The sequence below is a fragment of the Hesperophylax consimilis genome, chromosome 16 (assembly GCF_061612785.1).
Source record: "Hesperophylax consimilis isolate HC1 chromosome 16, BYU_Hcon_1.0, whole genome shotgun sequence".
Classification (NCBI taxonomy): domain Eukaryota; kingdom Metazoa; phylum Arthropoda; class Insecta; order Trichoptera; family Limnephilidae; genus Hesperophylax; species Hesperophylax consimilis.
Window position 1 is genome coordinate 14452382 of NC_142851.1, and position 26080 is coordinate 14478461.

At 36.2% G+C, this 26080-nt stretch overlaps 2 protein-coding genes across 2 annotated transcripts in view; one reads left to right on the plus strand and one right to left on the minus strand.

The window, feature by feature from the left end:
• Positions 1–2870: 2870 nt before the first annotated feature.
• On the plus strand, positions 2871–5641 carry mRpL40 (mitochondrial ribosomal protein L40). The gene is made up of 5 exons (XM_089640632.1): positions 2871–2987; positions 3062–3148; positions 3608–3778; positions 4942–5140; positions 5448–5641. The coding sequence occupies exons 1-5, from the start codon at positions 2953–2955 to the stop codon at positions 5562–5564; spliced, it is 609 nt and encodes a 202-aa protein (XP_089496758.1). The 5' UTR covers positions 2871–2952; the 3' UTR covers positions 5565–5641.
• Positions 5642–11168: 5527 nt separating this feature from the next.
• Bili (FERM domain-containing protein 8 Bili) overlaps positions 11169–26080 on the minus strand; it is a 106783-nt gene continuing 91871 nt past the window's right edge. Inside the window, exons 5-11 of the mRNA XM_089640942.1 lie at positions 25711–25876; positions 20868–21029; positions 19764–19973; positions 18125–18254; positions 16634–16777; positions 15238–15370; positions 11169–13296 (exon numbers count right to left, since the gene is read on the minus strand). Of these exons, the coding sequence (XP_089497068.1) occupies positions 13160–13296; positions 15238–15370; positions 16634–16777; positions 18125–18254; positions 19764–19973; positions 20868–21029; positions 25711–25876 (1082 nt within the window). The 3' untranslated portion in view covers positions 11169–13159. The remainder of the gene's footprint in view (positions 13297–15237; positions 15371–16633; positions 16778–18124; positions 18255–19763; positions 19974–20867; positions 21030–25710; positions 25877–26080) is intronic.

Consider the following 26080-nt stretch of genomic DNA (forward strand, 5'->3'; position numbering starts at 1 on the left):
TTAAAAGTATTTTGTCGGCTGAAAGAAAAAACATACTTTGGATTTTTTTATATTTTGTACCTACATACTGTGTGGATCAAATTGAATAATATTTTTGCTTTATATTTATTTTTGTGCAAGTGTTTTAAACAGTCGTTTCCTGCACTATTAATGAGTATAATTTTGTAAATATTGTTATGTACCTATATGTAAAATCCTTACTAGGCGTAAAATAAATAAATAAATTTTGACACCGTTGCATTCGAATACGCGTGTGTTTTAATATACCTACATATATTATAGAGATGTCACTGGTGAGAGGTAAAACATACTTTTTTGGGTGAAATGCAGATTACGCCAAACTCTGGGAATTGAATAAAAATGCACTTTCTGGATGAGAAAAGTGTGTAGAAACTCATTAAAAAAAGAGTTAAGGCGCGGAAGAATAAATTGAGGGAGATACAGCCGATCAAAGTTTAATAAAATTGCACTTCGCAATCTGATATTATGACCATATTAGGACAGTCCGCCGCCATATTTTGTCACTGTTGTGTTGGTAGACCTAATACTAACATCAGCTACATGCGATTGTAGCCGACTTCGTGGGGTAAATTTATAAGGCGCGTAATTATGAAAAACAGAATTAATAATATAATGTAATCAGGCACTGGAATGGAGAATCCCGCCAGACAAACCATTTAAAAACGTAGGCTGTTTTTTTAAAGTAAAGATAACATACACAAGCCCAAGTTACCACCTAACCTAACCTTTCTAGCGGGCTTGTGTATGTTAACCCAGCGCCGTATCTGCCCCCTCCCCCCCGGATCTGCCCCCTCCCCCCGGAACTGCCCCCCTCCCCCCCGGGGGGGGGCTGATCAGGTTAGGTTAGGTTAGGTTAGGTTATGGGGGGGGGGCAGATCCGGCGCTGGGTTAACATCCACAGAGGGGCACTGGGCACTGGGGCAGATCCGGCGCTATACACAAGCCCGTTAGACAAATTTCATAATTACGCGCCTCCTGTATCACACGAAGTCGGCTACAATCGTATCCAGGCTTTTGTTTTGTCTCTTTAGGGATACCAACATATCAGTGACAACGGGCAGGATGGTGTACCTGACCTGTTGTTGTCGTAGTAGTACGGGTTTCCGGGTGAGTTCATTTATGGTAGTGTGCTGTGCGTCGCGGTTCGGTTCATTGTGTATATACATATTATACGTATTCTTTTTTCCTTTTGTTTGCTAATATGCGTCTTTTAGAGATAGATGCGTTGTGTAAAGACACGGAGTTGTTGTTGTGTAAATTGCGTGAATGGAAAATTATACCGAGTGAGCCTGATTATTTATGCATGAAATGCGGTGGAACATTAAAGTTGGGAAAAGGGATCGGGCGATTGACGGCTGGCAGTGGCACTGCCTAAATTATGTTAGTGAACGTAAACAAAAAAAGGAAAATTTGCCGAAATCAAGTGTCACTTCGAAGTGGAACATTTTTTGCCCAGTCGAATCTCAGCATTTTCCAAATATTGGGATTTGTCCACATGTGGGTATTAAACCTTCCATTAGCGTTCATAGGTGACGAACTTTTGATCAGTGGTCAGCACATGCTTGTTGATTGGGCTTCATTTTGTCGCGAGGTTGTTTTGTGCAGCTTAATGGATAATGCGGAGCAGCTGGGCGGCGAGGGGAAAATTGTGGAAAAAGAGTCGAAGTTCGGGAAACGTAAATATAATCGAGGAAAGTGGGTGTTCGGTGGATACGAACGCGGAACAGGTCGAGTTTTTTTGGTACCAGTTCAAGTGACACGCTGGTCCCTATAATCAAACAGTGGATTTCCCCCGGCACCACGATAATTAGTGACTGTTGGCGCGCTTACGACTGCTTACAAAATGAAGGATTCCAGCATTTAAAGGTGAGTTTTTAGTTGCAATTCGTTAGGTTTATGAACCTAAACTTTAAATGTTGCGTGATATTATATATATGTATATTTCAGGTCAATCACAGCATCACCTTCAAGGATCCAGACAATGGGGCGCACACGAATTCCATCGAATCTACGTGGCGTGCTGCTAAGGCTGTATCGTCAGGTGCCGGCGGAAAAAATCAAGTATCGCGGGCAATCTCGCTAAATATATGTTTCAAAAACGTTGTCAAGAACGGAAAGTCGATCGCATGGACGAATTTTGGTACATGGCTGGCCGTATATATGACGCCACTGTGGAACGTCCACCCAACACTTTGCCGTCGCTTGAGGATGGGACATCTGATTCAGAGGACGATTACGAGTGAGCGATTTTAAGGTAGTATTTTGTTTTTCTCCATTCCAGTGCCTGATTACATTATATTATTAATTCTGTTTTTCATAATTACGCGCCTTATAAATTTACCCCACGAAGTCGGCTACAATCGCATGTAGCTGATGTTAGTATTTGGTCTACCAACACAACAGTGACAAAATATGGCGGCGGACTGTCCTAATATGGTCATAATATCAGATTGCGAAGTGCAATTTTATTAAACTTTGATCGGCTGTATCTCCCTCAATTTATTCTTCCGCGCCTAAATTCTTTTTTTAATGAGTTTCTACACACTTTTCTCATCTAGAAAGTGCATTTTTATTCAATTCCCAGAGTTTGGCGTAATCTGCATTCCTCCCCTTTTTTTAAACAGCTCCATCTGTTGGACAAGCATGTTTTTTTTTTAAATAGCGCAATTTGCTGGATGAAAAAACAACATTCACTATTTTTCTCTATCTGCACAGACAGACATTGCCACAGCAACGCGCGGCGGGGTACAGCTAGTAATAAATAAATACTTTGTAGCAGGTTCCTACCTGAACGTTGAATTCTCTATGAAACACCATAGACTACAGCCATCACAAAATATTATTTTATATGCACATATCTATGATTATAAAATTGACATTACCGAACAACAGAAGTATAATTTATTGGTTATAATTTAAAATTTTCTCAAAATGTCTGGGCTTTCTTTGCTCTCGTCTTTCGCCAGGTAGTTGTTGTTTTAAATGCATTATTTAATAAATCTCGTAATCGCCGTAAATAATATTAACGTTTAACTTTTAGGTTATCTGTGATTGCGCCGTTCAAACTGACTATAAGATCTATTACAACTTGCACACCTCTCCAGTTCCGAATCACACCATGTCTTTGGTATGTACGGCTTCGTAAAAACCCAGTTTAATGTATTCATAATTTTATTTTAATTGAATCTTTGCTATGTTCCATGAGCCTTATGTATTTTTGACTTTGTACTAGAGCCGTTGCTTGCCATTCTTTTCACAAATAATATAATATTAAAATTGATATGTAAGCTTCCGAGTATTCACGCCATAATTTAGTATTCAATTCTTTATATCGCCACAGGGAAGCAGTACCTACAGTTACTGCTGTAAGAATATTAAATTAAGTTTCAAACCTCCGTTCAAGCTTGCTATGTCGATGGCAAAGAAAGATCAACGCAGGTAAAAGTTCTGTGAAAAGTTTGTCTATTGCATCAATATTGCTTCCCTTGATGTTATAGGAGAGCACAGAATTGGGCACTGCAAAGGGAGCATATATTTCCAACATTTAATGTGAATGAATTGAATAAAAATGATTTTATGTTCTTAGTGCGGAACCATTGAGGAAAAAAAAGAAGATGGATCCGGCTATCCTCCGACAGAGGGAAGAACGAAAGAAGAGGAAGATTGAGAAGCAAATTAGACGATTGGAGAAAAATTCTAGCCAGTTGAAAAACCTTGAAGAAGTAGAAGTACCTTATCAACTTGTGGAAGAGAAGCAGTAAGTTTAGCAGTTTATTATATATTTAACAAATTCCGTCTACGTGGTAATGCTTATAAATAGCTGATAATTATAGTATATTTGGTAATTATTCAAAATATTGCATTTAAATTATAATTTCGTAAAAAATTAAATTAGCCCAATTTCGTTTTCAGTTGACGTCATGTTGAATTTTTATCCACATGATGACATTAGACAATGTTGCCAACCGTAGAAAAAATTGAATGGATTATTGCCATACTATCCATAATACATTAGATAGGTACTAATTCTGTGAAAAGTTATGAAAAAAAACTAGCCTAAAAACTTAACCTGGTAGCTTTTTAGAATTGTTTTTTTTCAACGTTAAAAGTGATGAAAAAATGATGTAGTGATATGGTAATAATCCATTTTATAAGGTTGGCACTATGTTATAACCTGTGCTTTATACTAAGAACTTTCAACAAAGCGTAAACTGAAAACAAGAAATTACTCTTTCAAATTTAAATGAAATTATTGTCTCCCCCAACATAAATATTTGTTTCTGACAATTAAGTTGAAATGAAGTGTTATTTCAATAGTTTATGGGTATTAAGAATTCGGCAGAATACTGAATATTTACTGAAGAATTGTGTAATGTTTTTTAGGGTCTCCTGAGTGTAGTAATCAATGACTGCTGACTATCTGTACAGAAAAGAATCGACTTGGAATGTAGTTTGACACCCATCAATAAAAAATTGTCAAAGCTAACAATAATGAATGTTACACATTGTCAAAACTGCTTGATTTTGTTTCGATGTAAATATTATTCTTCTAAATTTTGTTTGTGATATCATAGTTAGTCTGCATTCATATTTTCTGGCTCTCTTCATGACTTTATACAGAATATATATCTATGGTTCGACCAAAAACAGAAGAGTGAAGCGCAGTGCTGCGTGGCAAGCCATCGACGAGCGTCAGCGAAATACTAATAAATCACGCCCATTCTGCGCATAACAAGAGTCTTGCATCTACCTTCTTTTGCTTGCGTTTTGGTTATGTCCATCTATTACCAAACGCTTAATTGTCCACAACGTGACACAGATGAACTAATGGTGTAGAGGACAATATATATCAGCTTGTATAATTAAGGTATCAAGTTGAAGTTAAAAAAAAAAGTATCACTCAATTCCCTTTATTTACAGAAAGCGCACGCGACCAATGGTGGTCCACTCCCCCGAAGTCCTGGAGGCCAGAGCACTCCTGGAAAAGACGTGGACCCGCGCACAGATGGTAGAGCGAATGACGGACATTAAGAACATTGACCGCATAGTGTCTTCCCAACTGAGGGCGTTGGAAGCCCTGAGGCAGGAGTCTGAGGAGTTGTACGATGAGGCCATTGCGGTAAGCATCTTTATCTCAAGTCTTGTCACGTCAAGAATCTGAATAACAGAAGACGATGTATGAATGTGAACGAAGCAAGAAATTTGTGGAGGCCCATCCTATACCTGCGGGAAAACTGTGTGATGATTATATGATAGAGTGTTGTCCAGAATGAAGAGCCTTGCGGGAGGTGAGTGCGACGTGGAAAGCCACCAATGAACTAATAATAAATCACTCTCTTTTGCGCACGGCAAGAGACTTGCATACGACACCTACTTTTGCTTGCGGTCTAGCTATAATACTAATTTTTTGTATATATGTTTTCCAGGTGGACATTGCGCTTCTTCCTTATAGAGGCAAGGGACCAGTCGCCACTCCGCCCATCAAGAATTACGAGAGTCCCGACGGTGAATACATCGACATCTCCAAGAACTGGGACTTCTGAAGAACTGTGTGCTAACATAAGAGTGAAATTAAAACAGCGTAGAAAATAAAACATCATAAGTTTTGCATTTAGATATTGTTGATAATTAAAATAAAATGTTATTTAATGCAGTTTTACTTTTTTTCACAAAGTGTGCTTTTAAACTTGCCTACGATTTACAAAATTTTACAGCAGATGAACAAAATTCTTACCCTTTGAGTACTTGACCTACCTTATCCTTTTGAATGCAATAATTAGCTCAGATTTCTTAGGACGGGTTGTTTCGGAGAATTTGAACAATTCTTAAAATTTCAACGTTCATTTTCAAGTTATGTGAAAGATTTTTTAAAGTTCTGTTTTTATTTCAGTTCTGTCAAGCAACTACCCTATAATAATATAGTAACAGAACTTGAATAGGACTTTCACAGAAACTGAAAATGAACGTTGAAATTTGACGAATTGTTAAAATTCTCCCAAACAACCCGTCCTTAGTAGCCTGATGTAGAACCGATTTTTGAATAGATCCATCAACAGTTATTCTCGTGCAAGGATGTTACATAATATGTGATCCATGAAGTTTTACTAAAATATTGTGTCAAATGCGCCGCGTGATTGGATAGATTGCGTTGAAAAGCTATTTCCCCCTAGTCTCAATTTGTTCGCTTTAGGGAACAGCACATATGGTCTCGAAGAAATCGTTTTGTCTCCCTTACTTCCATAGTGAGAAATATGATCTAAACGGTATTAGAAAGAGAAAACGCTACACTTTATGCATATTAAAACCTAGAAGTCAACGGTAGAAGAATTAAAATGTGCATTTCTATAAAATCAAAGGTTCTTACTGCAATTTGAGAAAAATTTATGAAACTTTGTAAATTGATTAATATGAGTTTTTTTATGTTTGCATTAAAAATTTGAATATTTCTAAAATTACATGTTTATTATATCTCGCACCCGGTGCAGTACTGATGGCACTCTGAATGAGTATAGCATGACTCACACTAATTTAATTCACTCTAATTTACATGCACAGTCAAACATGGTTATAACGAGCACGAGGGGACCGACTAAATTTGCTCCTTATAGCCATTACTCGTTATATCCAAAATAAGTTTTTAGCAGTCATATGTACCTACCTACTAACACCTTACTTCTCAATTTCCTCCTCAAAACAATCAACGCATTATAACTATCATCACCTGATTCAAGGCTTCCAAGAAAAATATCACTAAATTGTGTATATTATTATCACTAGCTTGTGCGTATCGTGCCGCTTGTAAAATCTCACTTGTCATAAATAACTAGCTTGACAGATTGTTATGGTTTTCGGCTGTAAAATTTTACTTGTCACAAACCGCGGCCCAATTCTGGAAGCCCGCGTGTCAATTTCATACGGCCCACTTGGCTATAGAGAAAAATCAAAATATCTGGGGTAATTCTTGAAAACCTTGGCTGAGAATATTTTTTTATAGAGTTATGGTTGATTTATGCTGCATGTCCTAGATAGAACTAAATTTGAAGAACCGGTTTGCACAACACCAAATTTTAAAAAATCAACAGAAACCCTATATTTTGAATTTCGCTGCCAACCCCCTCCCCCTCGATGAAAACAAAATAAAATCCACTTTAAGGTCACGGGCTGTTTGAAAAATAGGCAAAGCGGCCCCTCTGCTGAAAAAGTTGTGCATCACTATCATAAATTTATCCCGTGCAGGAATGCAGGTGTACTCTTAACTAGGTACCTTCATAAACATAGATGTTGGTGTTCAAAACAAAATTGACCATGATTTGTAATAGAAAAGTAGAGATAAAAAGAGAACAAATTTGCAAAGCTCAAATTTGCATGACTTTCGCAGATTTTATGACAATTTTACATAGTAAAATTCCCGATGGATAGCAATGTTTCACATAGCCAACAATCTTACACAGGTAGTGTCATAAAAAATATTAATCTGTCCGTAACGGGATAGGAAATTCCCGCAAGCTGCCGTTGTGCGCCGGCAGCTGACCGCCGCGCTATACCGCCCCTTTGTTTATTATTACTTTGAGAATGATTCACAATTATTCGTTTTTTTTTCAGATTCAATGACCCACTCAAGTATTCAGAAATTGTGTTATATCAGTGAATCGACCTCGTTATAACCAAGTTCGACTGTATCAAAACTAAAGGAAGGTCACTGTCTATATTTGATCTCGAAACACTCTGCGTAAGCCCGGGCTACGCTAGAGACTTCAGCCAGTAGTTTATAATAAAATTACCTGAAAACACTACAAAATAATGCAAATAATATTTAAATGAACATAAAACGGAATGAAAATTTAAAGAATTTATAAAAAATCATCATAATTTAGTGTAGCCAAACAACATTACAAATTGTAGTGTCTTCGTAGCCAAAATCCAAAAAGAAAGACATTTTTTACTACTACATATCAGAGAGTATTGCAAAACATTACTTCCTAATTAAAGAAAGAGAAACCATAATATGTGTAAAAATCACACATATTTTTGACTATTTATGTCAGCGTCTTTTTTTACGTGAGACCAGATATTAGATGTTGTAGTAAATAACACTTAGCCTATCATTGTAGATTTGTTTCATTAGATAATGAGCTCTAAAGTAGCTTTTTCCAGGGTCCATTTTCGCATATCTTCCCCGCTAGAGATGGTTGATACCTGAATGGGCTGCCTGTGTATCACCTGCGGTTCCAGTTACCAGAGACAATAGGAAAAGGTTACTATTCCAGCTACTTTTGGAACCAGTTCCTGATAGTTGGGATTTCATCAGTGATATTTGTGTGATGATGATACCAAAGATTTGCATGATTAAAAAACAACCCCAAAAATATTTCTTCAAACCATTTCCAAAATCCAGTGACGGCAAAATCACCTCTAACAACTACGTACTCGGGTTCGAAGAAACAAAATACAAGTGTTCCGATTGGTTGTTGGCTGTGTATTGCATTGATTTTAACACAAGATGCACAATTGAAATTCAGGCTGTATGCCAGACTAAGGACGGGTTGTTTCGGAGAATCTGAACAATTCATCAAATTTCAACGTTCATTTTCAAGTTCTGTGAAAGATTTTTTCAAGTTCTGTTTTTATTTCAGTTTTGTCAAGCAACTAGCCTACAATGATATAAAAACAGAACTTGGATAAGTCTTTCACAGAACCCGAAAATGAACGTTGAAATTTGATGAATTGTTCAAATTCTCCGAAACAACCCGTCCTAACTATTACACAATTTGACAAAAACCTTGTTTCATACATTTTACGACTGCTATTGAACAGAACCCTAGAGACAAGTTGAAATGTGGCCAGCGCAATAGAAGACAGAATTATCCCATGTTATGGGTAATTTTTAAGATTGAGGGAATATTTGAGGTAAATTTAAATAATATTTTTATTTTCACAACACCCCTTCAGAGATTGCGCCTATGTTTTTGCACAGTATGCAGGTCGAGCCCTGAGCCAAATTTATATAGTATAAACCTAAAGAGCCCTGTGTTATTATCGGCACCTTAGATACTTGGCAAGTCGAGGTCCGGAGCTGACTGCTCCAATTGTGCCAGCACGGTTACGGCCCTGATGTACAAACGTATGGCAGATCTGGTGCTGCGCTTTCTTATAATATCAATTGTTAATGCGGCCACAATCAACAGGCTAACATGGGCTTTGCCTTGTTTAATGGTTATAACATACTAAAATGTAAAAATGAATCTTACAAGAGCCAACAACTGTTGTAGTGAATTTTTAGTATTTATGACTTTAACATTGTTTATGAATTTATGTAGTAACATTTTATTGTTAGTAATCTGATAGTATTATTAAGCTTGCGTCTGGACGATCTAGGCCCTCTGATTGGTCGAATTCAAATCGTGTGTTTCGGGTAAATCCCTAATAGGGGGTCTGCCGGCAAAATTCGACCACTCTGCCCCTCTGGCGGTATAAGAACGAACCAAATGACTGGCGCGAATATTTAAATGCAGCTAACAATACGCAAAATTACTTGACCATTAACAAGCGTTAAATAAGAAGATTTCTTTTGGAAGCTTATCACTTTGTGATGGCATTATTTATGTTATTAAAACATAAATAACTTTGTTTACATCACTTAATTACATACAACCTCTACATGTTACATGAATGAAGTTCACCTCATCAGGAGTAAGTATACATTGAAGTCAAAAATTAAATATAGATTACAATTGGAAAGAAGAAGTGGAAGTAGGGGGGAGGGGTAAGAGTGGGCGGAGTTTATCAGAATTAGGAATTACAATATCGTTAGACGGGAAAGACCAGTTGAGTGCGAAAATATTCAAAAGAGGGTTTATAATTTTTTTTGCTTACTAATTATATCTGATTTTACGTTGACATGTTTTCTTATTTATAAAATTTCAAAATTATTTATTTGCGATGCTTTATATCCTGTGTGAAGTATTTTAAAACCTGAATTTTTAACAAGTGTGATCATTATTCAAAAGATGATCAAACTCAGATTCACTATTTCCATTTAGAGCTCCGAGATGTTCTTTAGTTCTGACTTCAAAGTTTCTATTGGTTCTACCTTTGTAAAAGAAATTTCAATCATCCCAATTGAGTTTATAAACTCCCGATTTTTTAGTTTGATTATCTTTATTATTAAGAATATATTTCTTCATTTTGTTAGTAGTGTAAAATGCCGGTTGAATAGTACCAGGAATGTTTTTTTATTTATAATTTTGGAAATATCTTTATCCACAAATAGAATTCTACGTCATTGTTTATTTCTATCTTTAGAAATAGGGTAAATATACCATTTGAAGAGATCATGTTTAATTTTTTTATTTAGTATTTCAACTATCAATTTATTAGAATAACCATTATTAAATGCTATTTGTTTTATGAATATATTGTTTTATGGTTATATGCTATTTGTGTTTTCAGGTCTTAAAATACTTTAAACAGGATATAAAGCATCGCAAATAAATAATTTATATGTTTAGAAATTAGAAAACATGTTAATATAAAAGCAGATATAATTTTTTAAGATTTTTTTTTCAATAAACTCTCTTTTAAATATTTTCCCACTCAACTGGTCTTTCCTGTCTAACAATATTGTAATTCCTAATTCTGATAAACCCCGCCCACTCTAACCCCTCCCTCCATTTTTGACCTCGGAGTATACTTACTCCTGATGAGGTGAACTTCGTTCATGAAAACATGTAGAGGTTGTATATAATAAAGTGATGTAAACAAAGTTATTTGTGTTTGAAATAAAGTTTAATAAGATTACATTATTTTATCTATTTCCGTTGTATATCAATGCATATGTACGCAATAAAATGTGAACATTATATTTATTGGACAATTTGTATAGCGCCGCTTTTGTGAGATATCACCTCAGGGGCGCTATATTGTCATAATCTAAACTGAAACTTAACTGGGCGAAGCCCAACCAAGTGCCGCCCATAGAGCCCAGCAGCATAAAACCCACGGAGCGGGTTTTTATCTGCTAGTTTTTATATTATTACCGAATTAACACAAATAATTTTCCACAAGACATTAAATTTAGATAAACTCTATAATTTATTAAAAAAACAATGTTATAACATCAACTTTTTTTTTAAATTTCATAACAGGAGGTTATATTCATCCTTCCACTTGAACAAAAAATATTCCACATGTATATATTTTGGATGTAAATTAATATCCTATGAAATTACATATCACAACAATTATGTACAATTTTTAAATAAAGTCTCTTTAATTTATGAGATTCACATATCATGTATTGACTAGTTGTTTGTGTTCATTATGGCTTTTAATTAGAATATATATATATAATCAACGAGGCCCTTTTTCCACAGGGAGGCGCAAGTATCCGATACTCATGTAGTGTACTCGCGTCACAAACATCTTGTGCTACTGAAATCACGAGACCCGCATCGCCACCTATTATTGTTGAATTCTGGAAACGTCAAAACTAGAATGATTTCATAACCTCACTCACAACCAAAAAGTTGCTGTAGTTTTCATTTTTATATCCAGTCATTCTTTGTTGACTGTTTTTTCCTAGCATTGATTTCAAGTATATTACAACATGTCTGACACAAGTAACGCCATGTTTAAAGTCTCAACGTCGCGTGAGATTGGCGTCTCCGACGAGTTTACAAAACATCAGCAGCGTGTGCTGTGTAAAAACCTTTGTGAAGATGAGGTACTTAAATCGTTGAGTATCGGTTACTTGCATATCCCTGTGGGAGGAGGGCCTAAAGGTTAAAAATGTGACAAAAGAGTTATAATATAATATCAGATCTCTCAAGGAGTAAAAATCTTAACATTACTAAACAACTTTGTTCAAAATTTAACAGAGAGCTTACAATATATCGTCATTCAGCATAAAACACCAAATGTGCGACGGTTTATTCAAAAGTGATGCTTTAATGCTATTCGATTCATAAGCTAATTCTCCTTAATGTTCATACACAGAATGCCGGATATTTGTTAGAATCCTTGTTTTTGGGGGCAACATGTAATACAAAATAAGTACATACGGCCCGTACTAGAAGTCTCGAAGATTCTAGATTCTATAATATTATCATATTCGCGGTGTTGCCTTTTGACTAAATTATTCAAACTATAACTTTTTTAATTGTTTAAGAGTTCTGATTCAGATGACGGAACGTATTTCCATAGAATTCTCTTCTTCTCTCTTTTTTTATGTGATGAAAGACTGGTGGTTTGCCCTGGTGAAAAACCACCATTCAGAATTGAAACATTACTTGAAATGCCGGGTACTTCCCCTTTCCCATCTCCTTCTCTTCCCCACTACCTTCAGTCTTACAACATACCCCAATTGGGGATGCCATAGTTCCACCGGTTCCAAGTAATTGGCACTCTTGAGTGGTACTCGCATTAAAAAAAAAATCAAACCTGTCAGGTTTTCAGAAACCTATCCTAATTTTACCATTAATTTGAGACATGAGACGAGGAAAAGAAATGAATTGAGACTCCCCTTCAGGAAAAAAACACAGAGTCAAAAGTCATTGATGTACGGAGCGTTGAAGATATTTGGAGAGCTACCAGAAGAAATAAAATCAGGAGAAAACATAAAAACATTTAAAATTAAATTACGTAAATATGTGATTGATTCATTTTAAATGTGTTACTATAATTATATGTATATGTATATAAGGATTGTATTAGGACATAGATAACTATGTACCTACTTAAAATACCACAATAAACAATAAATAATTTCCATGGACTTACACAGTGTGTTATGTAACAAAACCATCAAAGCATTACCTCCATTCATTACCAACTTTGCAGTCTTTACGATAAAACATATCTATATGGAATGAGTTCATAGATAATAGAAACAAAAGGAGATGTGATATTGGAAGCTTGCCGACTGTAGCCGAGCTACAACCAAACTGCACGGAGTATCAAAGAACGTGTAGGTAGATAGAAAAGTGGGGTGTCGCTATGCATTGATACTATTTGGAGTAATATGGGTGAAGAATGCTGACGACACATTATTCATTAAATTTAACTTAACTTATTTGTCAATAAAACAATAAAATATCAAAGTTTGGAGATGTACAGAAGTTGAGTGAGACATGCCTCGTCTCTAATATGCCAGTCTCCATGAGCCGGCGTGTCCCAGGGCGAGTCCTCTCTCGTCGAAAGTGGCCAGCGAAAGTCTCGCCGTTTTGTTTGCTAACCGCCGGGCGGGGGAATCCATGTCGCCGCCTCCCTCCACCCCCACTGTAAATATGAATAGAAAAATAACAATTTTATTGGAATAACTTTTGATGGTTATGTAATATTAATCATTGAAGAAGCAGATAATACTAATAAATCTAAATGAAACATGAAACAGAACAAGACACAGAAAAATAAAATAATCAACTGGACAGTCTCAACTGGGAATCGAACCCAGAATCTCTGTTAATTTTTTAATGGCCGAGTTGGTTCAGGCGTGGTCCCGGTAAAACAGAGGTGCTGGATTCGATTCCCAGTTGAGAGTGTTACCTTTTTAATTTTTTGTGTCTTGTTCTGTTTCATGTTTCGTTTAGAATCATTAGTATAATTTTCTTGAAAGAAGAACATATCAAAATAATATTTAAGGTAGGTAAGGTCATTCGCGGGAAGTGCGACATATAAATAAACAAGTTGGATTCAATTATCAAGTGTGTAGGGGCAAATTCAGTGTGCTTTTGAGATATGATTAGATAGAGATATGATAACCAAACTTTTAGTAAAAGCGATCACCTAGACGCACATACCCCATGAAATGGGGCAAGTGCATCTTCCTATCATATATTTTTCATAATAAACACAGAAATGTAAATATAATGAACATGTTAAAAGGAAATGGACTTTATATTCCAGCTCTTGTGGTTTCGCGATATAATTATAAACAAGCAAATATATAGGGTTTTACTATAGAAACTATTACCATGAAAATAAAATGGGTATCAGAATAAAATTGGCACGCACAGAGCCATCTAGCACTAATAAACTATGAATGGTTTAGTATATCTACCCGAGTGATGTATGCAAGTGATATAGATGTTAGAGTAAAAATTCGTTTTTACTTGGCACTCATTCTCACTAGATAAAACTAGTTTTAACTAGCAAGAATGAGTTCTAACTAAAAAACGCGTTCTAATCTCATATTTTTATAAATTTGGCACATTATGACAAACGATCGCTCAAAACGTTTTTGCAAATTTGCCATATGCCAAAAATCGCTTAGGTGGACATAGATACAAATTGCCTAGTTGTCTTGTAAAACCTGATAGACACACACACCCCACGGACGGACATACCTCGTAGATGCACTTCCCCCGACTGACTTTACTTTCTTTAAAGTTTTTGAACGAGCTGGTAAGATCCTTGGTTTCGGATGTAGAGGTTGCATAATTTAAGAACAGATTTAATTGAAATTATGTGTTATTTAACTTTTTTTTTAAATATATACACGGTGTCTGGAAACTCGCAGTACAAGACTCAATCGAAAACGAAAGCTTAAATCGAAAACTGTTATAACACAAAATCAAATCCAAATATGATGCAGATTCAAGAGTCTCCCACCTATACTACGAGTTTACTGACACCGTGTATAAACATTAGGGAGTAGTACATATTCTCGGTATCGGCCTGGTTAGAGCACACCATTCAGAATCGATTGCTTTTACCGCACAAGAGTCCCAACTGTTTCAAACCGTCTGGAACCAGTCAGACTATGGCATCCATGATTGGGATATTTTGTGAGGCTGAAGGTAGTGGGGAGGGGAAGACAAAGGTGGAGGAGTACCTGGCTATATGGATCTGGTCACCAAAAACGGCTAAACCAATTTCAAGCAACGTTTCAATACTGAATGGTAGAATTACACCAGGGTGATACTGAGAGTATCTTCCACTCTTGAATGTGCCACAAGAATACTATTTATTGTTTTAAATGAATAAATTATCAAATAACAAATTGATGAAATAACAAATTGATGAAATAAAATTTAGTTGCGTACGTCGGGATTTGAACCAGCGACCTTCGGATTGGTAGTCAAGAGTCTTTCCCATCGACCAAGGAAGCTTTCCTTAAAATGGCTTTAGGCGTGTTTAGTGACTAGATCTGAATAGCCAGGTATTTTCTTACGACCCTTGTGAGGTATTCACAAAAACAAAACAAGACATAATTATTACCTGGAGAATTCTGGTAATCATATTGTTGGGGAGACTCTGCCCTTTGCCCATCTTCTGCTGCCACCCTCTTCTTGAATTCCCCAACAAAATGGAGTATTAGAGTTTCCATCAATAGTGCCTGCCTTGAAAACACCTGAAAACAAAGCATAATAAATGCATTTATTTATTATAGTATTGTAGTGATTTATTTTTGGGGTATTATGCCATGTTGAGCTACCTCCTTAACTGTTCCATACTCGAAATGTATTGATTTGGTGCCAATGCACCAACCACCTCGCCACCTCACATCTCACGGCATTGGTACAAAAATGTCCCATGCACTAACCACCTCATTTATAGTAATAGATTTAGTGAGGTGGCGGGACATTTTGCGTGTTTGTATTAGTGAAACTTATATGAGGTACTCAACACTAAACAAATGATTCCATTAATAATAATTCTCAATAATCTCAGACGTACGACCACCATAGCCACATGAAACATAGTTTACCAGGCCATCTGGTGTACACGAAATTAGATATTTCAGCGTATAGCATCCTTTATAATCATAAAGTAATAAACATGGACTGGTGAATTGGACTTGAAGGCTTTTCTATTTGAATTTCTAGGAATCCCTGAAGGATATTGGTGCTGAGCTCTAATATTGGGTGTGGTTTGCCGTGTTCCTAAAATAAAGTCACTAATTTTTGATAGTCCTGGAGAAAATCCGGGTTACAGAGGAAGACCACAAACCAAAGTGAACCTAACCTTACATTATTAATTATATCTATATTATTACAAGTAGGCAAGCCAACAAATTGCTACTGTCTGAGTCGAATACAGAGGAAGTGAAGTATGAATCTGCATCAGCATCACTGTATTTAGAACAAGTAGAGATAATATCTATATTATTATGAGTAGGCAAGCTACCAAATTGCTACTGTCTGAGTCTAATACATACAGAGAATTCAGGAGGAAATCGCCGCTAAAATGCGGCCGAAAACTTTAGAAATCACCTTCATCAATGTACTGCTGCTGGAGGCCATCGTCTTTCTGATGTCATCTTCAGGACTGCATGCATTCAACGGCATAATATACCGAATAAAATAAAATAAACCCCACTTATGTAAGTTTGTCTCGACACAGGTTTATCCTAGTGAGACAGACATCGAAAAGAAAAACCTGTAAAAAAACTTTATATTGATAGTAAAAAAAAAAATTAAAAAAAAAAAAAATAAAAGTTGCGCCGTTTTGTTTTAAAAACCCTTCAAAACTGCACTGTCTGTTTTGCTGCATCCAAATGAACCCAGGAATCATAAATTAAAGTTTGTCAGACACGTTCCGACACAACTTGTATATAACACCAATAGAGCCTTATTAGTAATATCAATGTGTTATTTAGAGAAAAGTTACTTGCCTGTAATATCTTGGTGACCCTCAATCCATTCTCCACGACCATGAATTGCAAGAACAAACACGGCAGGCAATCTTCGTTGGCCTCGTTGGACGGCCTAGCGTACTCCCAGGACATCTCTTCGTAGCGCAGGCCCAGAAGCATTGTCTGGAACAATGACCAATACAAAGGGAGTTATCAATCATTATCAGGAATGCAATATATTAAAATGTATTTGGAAGGCAGGAGAAGAAACTTCAAGAAGGAAGATCAATGATCATCTCTGATGCAATGACGCAGTGTAGGCATGCTGAGTCTGTTCCACAGGTATTTTAATGGAGCCTGCTCTAAGGAGCTAGCAGCAATGCAACGGAGCAAGTGAGTGAAACTCGACGGTGCTCTTGTGATGTACATATCACTATACTATAAAAAACAAAAATATTTTTTTAACATTAACTCCACACTGGAGACAAATAATTTCTTATAGGGCATAGGTTATATTTGGGGACACTGTTTGAGGGTCTTTTTGTGGCAAATTAGGATGAACCTGGGTCTTGAATATACCCATTTTGTAGGAGGGAAGAATCACAGAGGCCTATTGATAGATGTAGATTGTAGATATTTGTTGGATTGCTTTAATATCACAGGCATTCGGTGTCCACGGCTCTCAAAGCAAAGCAGAACTGTGAGAAGTGGAAGAGCCAGGTTCATCAGGGCAACTCGGGAGTGGTAACGATCATCAGCGATTAGGTAATGACTCAAGAAGAATTAGTATGAATTCATTATAAGATTCAGTCAAAATAGGATTTTGCCCAACATACTACATGCTAGCATGCTACACTCACTCAGTTTTATCTGTGCGATACGGTTAAAACTGTTCAGTCTGACAGCATTGCCGTTGTACCCGAACACGCTCAGTTAAACTGTGAGATCAGGCAGTATGGTCTGATGTGTCAGTAGAACTGCATCTTGTGATCAGTACCATAACTTCGGTTCACAAATATCTTCTACACCCGAACCAGATTTTTATGCCACCACCTTGTTCTTTTTAAGTACAGCAGGTTGTTAATTTTTTTATCAAATGATTTGTTATTTACTTGAGGCTCTATTTCTTCCAATTTACTAATCGACCTTTGTAAGCTGCTTCTCTTTTGGTTCTATCGGGGTAATTTTGTCTTTTTACCTTCACTTGCTTGTTCACTGACTGGCTGACTGACGGAACTGCCAGTTAACTGGTTAACAGACACGCATGCGCAGTTCACTGTAATACAGTTTTATTTAATCGATTTTTTAATTGATTTCAGTTGGACTGTACAGTTCAAAAACTGCAGTCTTTGTCATGCACACGCTCGGTTACAGATTTATCTGTACAGTCCCATCGCAAGTAAACTGAATGTGTAACTGTATAACATGTTTTATTTTAGGTTAGGTTAAGTTTTTTTTTTCCTTCACTTTTCTTCGATGTTTTGTTTTGTCGTGGAACCTCCGATGATATATTATACAATGCAAACTTACGCATTCACACTCATCTATAACATAGACTCCCGTGGCATTGATGGCCACTAGAACGGCGATGTCCTGATGGGTGATGAGGCTGATCAGCCCTCGCACAGGCTGCTCCACTTGTCCTTGGAAGAATGCTGCCCTGAAAATGGAAAGAACAAGAAATTATATTCTTTGGCCGATTTTTGTCATTAATTATAAAACATATGTCACAAAACATGATAATTTTAGAGGCAAATTTGGCAATACACATTTGTAACTAAATAGAAGACATTTTTCAAAAAACCTCACTACAGCTGCTTTGGAAATACAAGGTTTTCCAATAAGAGGTGTTATTTTGATATTCAATCGTAGAAGATCAATGATTTCGTTGCTTGTGTGGCACATAGCGCCGTCTTGTTGAAAGTAAACGTTGTCCAGATCAATACCATCCAATTCCGGCCATAAAAAATCATTAATCATCTCTCGATAGCGCAATCCATTCACCGTAACTGTTGCTCTGATAAAACCCTGTACTATGATGAAAAATAAAAAGCTTTTTGTTACAAATTAATTAAATAATATATAGTATATTTGCGGCACGTTCCAGAGTGGAAGATACTACCAGTATCGCCCTGGTGTAAGACCACCATTCAGAATTGAAACGTTGCTCCAAATGGCTTTAGCCGTGTTTAGTGACTAGATCTGAATAGCCAGGTACTTCCCCACCTTCCTCTTTCCCTTCCCCACTTACCTTCAGCCTCACAACATCCCCCAATTGGGGATGCCATAGTCTCACTGGCTCCAGACGGGAGCAGTTGGGACTCTTGTGAGGTATACACTATAAAAAAAAATAAAAAATACCAATGCAAATTTGCAGCCAATTTCATTTGTGATAGTTTTTAGAAACAGAATAATAAATCACAATACTCTTCCATTTAGTCACAAATAATTGCCTCTAAAATCATCAATATACTAGTCCCAGAGAGAGGTTGTACGTGATGTTTTCGTTCTAGTATCTTTTCTTTTTCGTTTTCATACAAGACGTGTGAGACGGAAGATTTTCGTCGATTACGTACGTGACTCTCCGGGACTACGGCAACATTTGCGGCCTACATTTTATAAAGAGAAGCAAAAAAATTAAAAAAACAGACATGCCATACTTTTCGATAAAAAAAATATCATACAGTTAAGCTCTGGTATTTTAGTCTTAAATCATAAACAAAATATCATTCAATTAAGCTCTGGTATTTTAGTCTTCAATCAAAACAAAATATCATTCAGTTAAGCTCTGGTATTTTAGTCTTAAATCAAAACAAAATATCATTCAATTAAGCTCTGGTATTTTAGTCTTAAATCAAAACAAAATATCATTCAGTTAATCTCCGGTATTTTAGTCTTAAATCATAAACAAAATATCATTCAATTAAGCTCTGGTATTTTAGTCTTAAATCAAAAACAAAAAATCATTCAGTTAAGCTCTGGTATTTTAGTCTTAAATCAAAAACAAAATTATGGAGGAAACAGGTTTCGTGGTTATGGTTATGCTATCAAGTTTTTAAGAAGTTGAGAAGTTTTCGCTTGTAAGTAATTTTCAAATTAATTCTAAAATTATTTTTTTGTCCCTCATTATAATATTATCTAAGTATCACGGAAATAGACAAAATGGTACCCGTAGAAGGGCAGCGGCCAACACAGCTCCAGGTACTTGCGCATGAGCTTGCGCGGCGGTGCGGCGGCGGGGGCGCGCCTGAACTGCTCCAGCAAGCGCGCCTCGGCGCCCGCCTTGCTCCCTCCTGCTCCCACTCCCACCCCACCCCCCGTGCCCGGCCACCACCAGCGGCGGCGCAGGTGCGACGGTAGGAACTCCTTCTGACGCTGCCTGGAAGAGAAATAAAAATTAATACTTATTGATTTCATGTTTGCAAAGCTCACATTAAGGACCCTAGCATGGAAGTCAACATCGAAGTGATAAAAGTCTTTAACCCGTGAAATGCCATGTTCCCACAATCTAGTACTCCATTGTGCCAAGGGTAATATGCCAATCGCCCACTGTATTCTGGCTGACACTATTTTCGTGATAACTTACTTGTTTTTTCCAAATGATGTTTTTGTAGAGTGTACCGTCTTACCAGATGATGTGTTTGTATATTTATAGAAAACTCGTGTACCCCGCAATGCTGTGCTATTACTAATATTGAGATTGACATCCAAGCAGACAAACCAGGATCATCAGCCCCATTAGAATTTACACAAATATCATGTGTAAATGAGGAAAATTAAATATGCTTAAATTGTTATATTTTAATTTTTTCAAAAGAAGCAAACACATTGTGACTTGACATTTTAAATAATAAAAAGGAAAACACTTTGTTTAAAGTCACTTTATTGAAATTTTTAAAGTCTACCGGTTTCGGTACCTCCGTACCATCATCATTTCTTTTCATTGTTATTTTTATACAGTAGGTACCGAAACCGGTAGACTTTAAAAATTTCAATAAAGTGACTTTAAACAAAGTGTTTTCCTTTTTATTATTGTTATATTTTAATTGAAAAATGTATAAACATTGAATAAAAAGTAAAAATACCTGATTTTTTTTAGCACTTTTTATAAAAAAAACCCTAGCATTAAGTGGTTAAATTAATATTAACAATAAATTTGTTGTTATTTGAAAATGGGTGCTGTTTACGAAAAGAAAAGCAAGAACAAATGTTTCGTGGTCGATAGGCACTCCCGGCACACAAAAAGTTAAACAATTTACATAATTTAAATTACCTGAAGAAGTGTGCGGTATGAACGAGGGGGTCGTAGGGCCCCAGCTGAATGCGGGCCTGCAGGGCCCCCAGAGCCACAGCCCTGGCACTGCCGCAAGGGTAGCGCCCCTTGATAACCCGCTCCCGGGCCTCTTCGTATAGCAGCTCGATTATACGCCCTTCCCTGAAATAAATAGTTTTTGATCTTCAGACTTCTTTTTTTCACCTTTTTACTGCTGGCAACCAATCTATCCCACCATTTTGATCCAATGTATTTGTTGTAGTGAACTTCATGCATCATATATACGAGATCTGCGTACGGAAATAGCCATCAAAGGATTGCGTATGCGACAGTCGGTAGATAAGACATAAGAGAGATGCACATTCCTAGGTTACAAATAACCAGGCAATATATTTAATTTCCTCCTTGTTCCATCATTGTAAGAGGAAAGTTTTTCATTGATAAAGGATTTAGCTAGCAGAGAACTGAACCCATAACACCTGGATGGGAACCCGACGCTTTTGACCACTACGAGGAAGTTGGTTAATCACTGAGTATTGAACTGAGCCTGATCAACTGCTAATATTCTGATTACAAAAATTAGAGGAATCCCTCATAATCCGGTTTTGTTCATTGATGTACTATATTTAGATGAGACAAGAAGAGAAAAATGGTTTTCACTTTTTTACCTCCAACACTATAATGCCGAACGACCAGAAAATACTGAATCCAGTCTATGCGCACCACTTGTATAGCTCTACGGATTTGTTAGGTTTTTGTGTTAATTAAATCAGAGGTTATCGTTATCGGCAAATCGCAGAGAAATTAAAAATTTACAGATAAAATGGCATAATAAAGCACTGTAAATCTATGGTAAAACAAAAATATAAAATGTTTACACAAGGTTAAAAAACATACTTTATTGTTCCATTCTTTTAAGACATAGAATAGATAAAAGACAGAATAAAGAAGAACACTAGAAATGCTTTCCATATAGATTTAAATGGACCTTTTCAATGCTTAGCTTTTGGCTCTAGTTCATTTAGAATGTGTTTTATCTCTCTACACTTGTCTGACATTGTACAGGGTTTTCCAATAAGAGGTGTTATTTTGATATTAAATAGTAAAAGATCAATGGTTTCGTTGCTTGTGTGGCACGTAGCGCCGTCTTGTTGAAAGTAAATGTTGTCCAGATCAATACCATCCAATTCCGGCCATAAAACATCATTGATCATCTCTCGATAGCGCAATCCATTCACCGTAACTGTTGCTCCAGCCTCATTTTCGAAAAAGTAAGGTCCAATGACTCCGCCGGACCATAAACCGCACCAAACAGTCACACGATGAGGATAGAGAGGCTTTTCAACAATAACTCTTGGGTTTTCCGAGCCCCAGATGCGAAAATTTTGCTTGTTGACGAAGCCACCGAGGTGGAAATGGGCCTCATCACTCAAGATGATTTGATTCACTCAAGTGAATTTTAATAATTTCAATGCATTGTTGAAGCGTGTATCGTTCCATTTTTATTAATGGCGTAGTTTCTACTTGTCAAATGTCAAAAAATGACAGCTTCAAAAGTAACATCTACTGAAATAGCGGGCTATTCAAAATAACACCTCTTATTGGAAAACCCTGTATATCACCATCTCATTCTAATTTCATAATGATGGTAAAACAAATATTTTTTTTATTTTTAAGAGAATGACAAACATTTCCCAATTATGAATAACCCGACAATATTTGAAAATTTCCTACTACCCACCACAGTAAGCAGAAAACTTAGCTTGTGTTGGAATGGAGTACTTAGCCAGTCGAGGAATTGAACACACGACGCCTGGGTGGGACCCAAACGCGATGCCAACTAAGCCACTGACCGGACATAATGATAATGATCAGACTTTTGGATCACGAAACACGCTGACAGGGCATTTCATTTCTTCTTCTTTATTCCATTATTTCAAATTAAATACTAAATAAATTGTCAATGATAAATTTGTCAGTAAGCTATCCCGGCAATGCAAAATCTGGTTATCACAAAATTTCTTTTCATTGTTATCTCTTGACCGCAAATGAAAAAATACAAATAAAAAAAAGGGAATTACCGCGGAAGTCAGTACTGACTGTGGGAATTAAAAACGAACTTTTGTAAGGCCAGATGCGGACCCTACCTAAAGGCATCAGCAACCATCATTAACATTTTTTAAACTTATTTTGTTTCTTATTAGCGAAATATGTTTAAAGATAGAAGTGCAAGAAACTATAAATTTTATTTTATTACTGTTCCAACTGCTCAAACTGTCCGGAAGTTGTAGAACTATGGCATCCCGAAATGGGATGTGTTGTAAGTCTGAAGGGAGTGGGGAAGGGAAGGAGATGGGTAGAGGAGGGTTGGGAAGTACCTGGCTATTTAGATCTGGTCATTAAACACAACAAAGTTCGTGGTAAATTATTTGCATAAACATATGTAATTTTTTTTTTATTTTAACTTTAAATTTTAAGTTTATGCAAAAAGATTGATACAGCAAAGCAAAGATCCTGGGTTCAATTGCTAGATTGTTTCAAATTCTCGTTTGAGAATAGCTAATTCATAAGAGGAACAACTGCGTTGCCTTTTTCATAAAAAGCTTAATTTTGAATTTGAGGCCAAGAAATCCAACCAAACTGAATAATAGTTTTATTAATCAAAAGGTACCTATATCAAATATCTGAGCTATAGAATAGATGTGAACGTAGAGAATTAAAATTAATAGACCAGCCAATTAGGGAAAGGGGAAAAAAACACGTTGCGTCCGTCCCTTTTCAGTGATTTGTCAATAAATGTATCCAACAGTAAATAGGCAACTCGCATTGTAATATAAGTATGTATTCGGTTCTCGAAAATAAATCTGTTTAAGAATTACTAGTCCTTATTACAATGGCGTGCTAATTGCTAGCTGCTTAAAAAACTTAACTGCAAATCCCAAATCGGGTAAAAAAATTTGGGCTTGTTTTGAAACTTTTACAACTGTTTATTTTACCCACTTCATTCAATTCTAGTGTCGCTATACTAAAACGTTACATTTAATAACCTAACATCCAGATCGTGAGCAGAAAAGTCTGACAATGGACTTCACTGCAAACCTTTGCCTTAGTGAACTGTATTTTCTGCGCAGGGTCTGGTTATTTCAATGTGTGCTCTTCGGTGGTCAATGTACGAGTCATGTCGTTGTTTATTCGAAGCATTCTCAAAACCTCTTGGTGCCAAAAGTTTGGTCACGTGGTTTGCCTCCAGTTCGTCTTTCACATAGGGCAAGTCTATTAATTTAGATGTCTATGGATGTGAGCTATTTTATTTATTTGTGTTTTAAATTCGATTTTTCATGATTTTATGTTTAAGTAAATTGGTTGCGTGTAATTTAAATTTAAGCCCATCAAATTGCTTTATAAATACATTTTTTATTTTAGATTTCATCTTTGTTTGCATAGAGGGTAGTTAATTATTATGTCACAAATAATTGTCAAAGTTGCCTCTAAAATCAAGAAAAAATAAATTTTCTAATGTATAATATATAATAATTAAAAACACACAAATTCAAAATGAAGTTTTGTATGAAAAACGCACAGACGATTCACATTAATTATGTCAATTTACTGATAATGAGCGCCGCTATCTAAAAGTGTTAATTTAAAAAGAAGCAAATGGTAACAAATGTAATTCTGTGATTCATACATCCTTTCAGAGGGAAGATAGGATAAATTAAACCCTGACTCATGTGGACTAAACAAATTTTTGATACTCCACCCAGCACTGCTATTATTTAACATTTTGGGGAATTTCGATAATGTCCGGTAGAATTTATGTTTGAAGAAGCATTTAGATAAAGACATTGTAATTCAATAAACAAAAAAATTATTATTTTTTTATGTAAATACTGCGCAATAATCCCAATCACCTCTGAGTAGAGGAAGGTGGGGAAGTACCTGGCTATTCAGATCTGGTCATCAAACATGGCTAAAGCCATGTCCAGCAACGTTTCGATTCTAAATAGTGATCTTTTACCAGGGCGATACTAATAATATTAATTACTCAGGAACTTTCTGGTAATATAGAAAGTTTAGAATGAAATAAAATAAAGATAAGAACAAAGATTAGATAAGTATTGTTTCCAAACATCATGCGGTTGTACCAAGCGGAACGAACCATCTCATTCTCACGGCTTTCAAGGATATTAGGTGGGATAGCCTAAAGTTCTAACCAGTGGTGACATATATATTTTTTTTTTTTATTGAAAAAAATGTCACCCGAGACCAAAATGACATAAATTATTTTTAACTCCAAATAAGTTTAGGAATCGCTGGTTAAAGTCTGACAGGTATGTTCTATTACACCACAACCCCCTAGATCACAAAGCCGGGAAATTGAATCAAATCGGCCTCCTAACTTGTTGGAGAACCTCCAAAAAAATAATTTTTATTTTAAAATGTTTTAATAAATAAGAATAAATTGAAAAAAAAAAATTACCCAAAAAACATTGGTAGGATCTCACGCGAGTTAGGAGGTTGATTTGAATTTGAGTGTTCCGGCCTTGTGATTTAGAAGATTTTGATTACACCCTGTATGCATGGTGTTTGAAACTTCTGATATAAGTTTTCTAGTTTTGTGTAAATTGGCTTATACGTGGAATGAGCGGCGGACATCTGTTTTTCATTCTTCATATAATCCGGGCCTCTACAAGACCCACATTAATAAATCCCTACTTACAGCCCCTACCTTAACCCGCATCAAAACCCTTTACACTGTACAAACAGGGGCGTTCTTTGTAGGTGTCACACACATTTTTTTTGTTTACAAAACTAGCGATAGTGAACAGATAGGATTGTTTACTTTATTTTTTCTTCTTCATGTCTGGAGTAGAAGACGTTCCGCTGGAACTGAATGATGGGATCGTCCCGCAGTTGCTGGTGGGCGGTGCCGTGGCTGTACTTCTTAAGGAGCTGCTTCCAGTGGCTCCACATCTCCCAGGGCTTGTGGTAGGACTTCAATTGAAGTTCTGAACAAATGATAATCATAAAATTAAATCATAAAAAATTGTTCGTTATAAAAAACATGTTTCTGTTTTGTTGAGTTTGTTTTAATTTTTTATTTAAAAAGGAAGAAAAACTACTACCATTATAGGCATTATATTTAATATTACTTGACGAAGGACCGACATAGCTAGTAGAGGATTGAACCCGCGATGTCTGGGTGGGAACCC

Excerpts from the sequence above, each read along its gene's own strand:
- mRpL40 (XM_089640632.1), top strand. The coding sequence starts at position 2,953 with ATGTCTGGGCTTTCTTTGCTCTCGTCTTTCGCCAG. Across the intron at positions 3,149-3,607 it reads CGAATCACACCATGTCTTTG|TGCGGAACCATTGAGGAAAA; the intron begins GTATGTACGGCT and ends TTATGTTCTTAG. Across the intron at positions 3,779-4,941 it reads CAACTTGTGGAAGAGAAGCA|AAAGCGCACGCGACCAATGG; the intron begins GTAAGTTTAGCA and ends CTTTATTTACAG.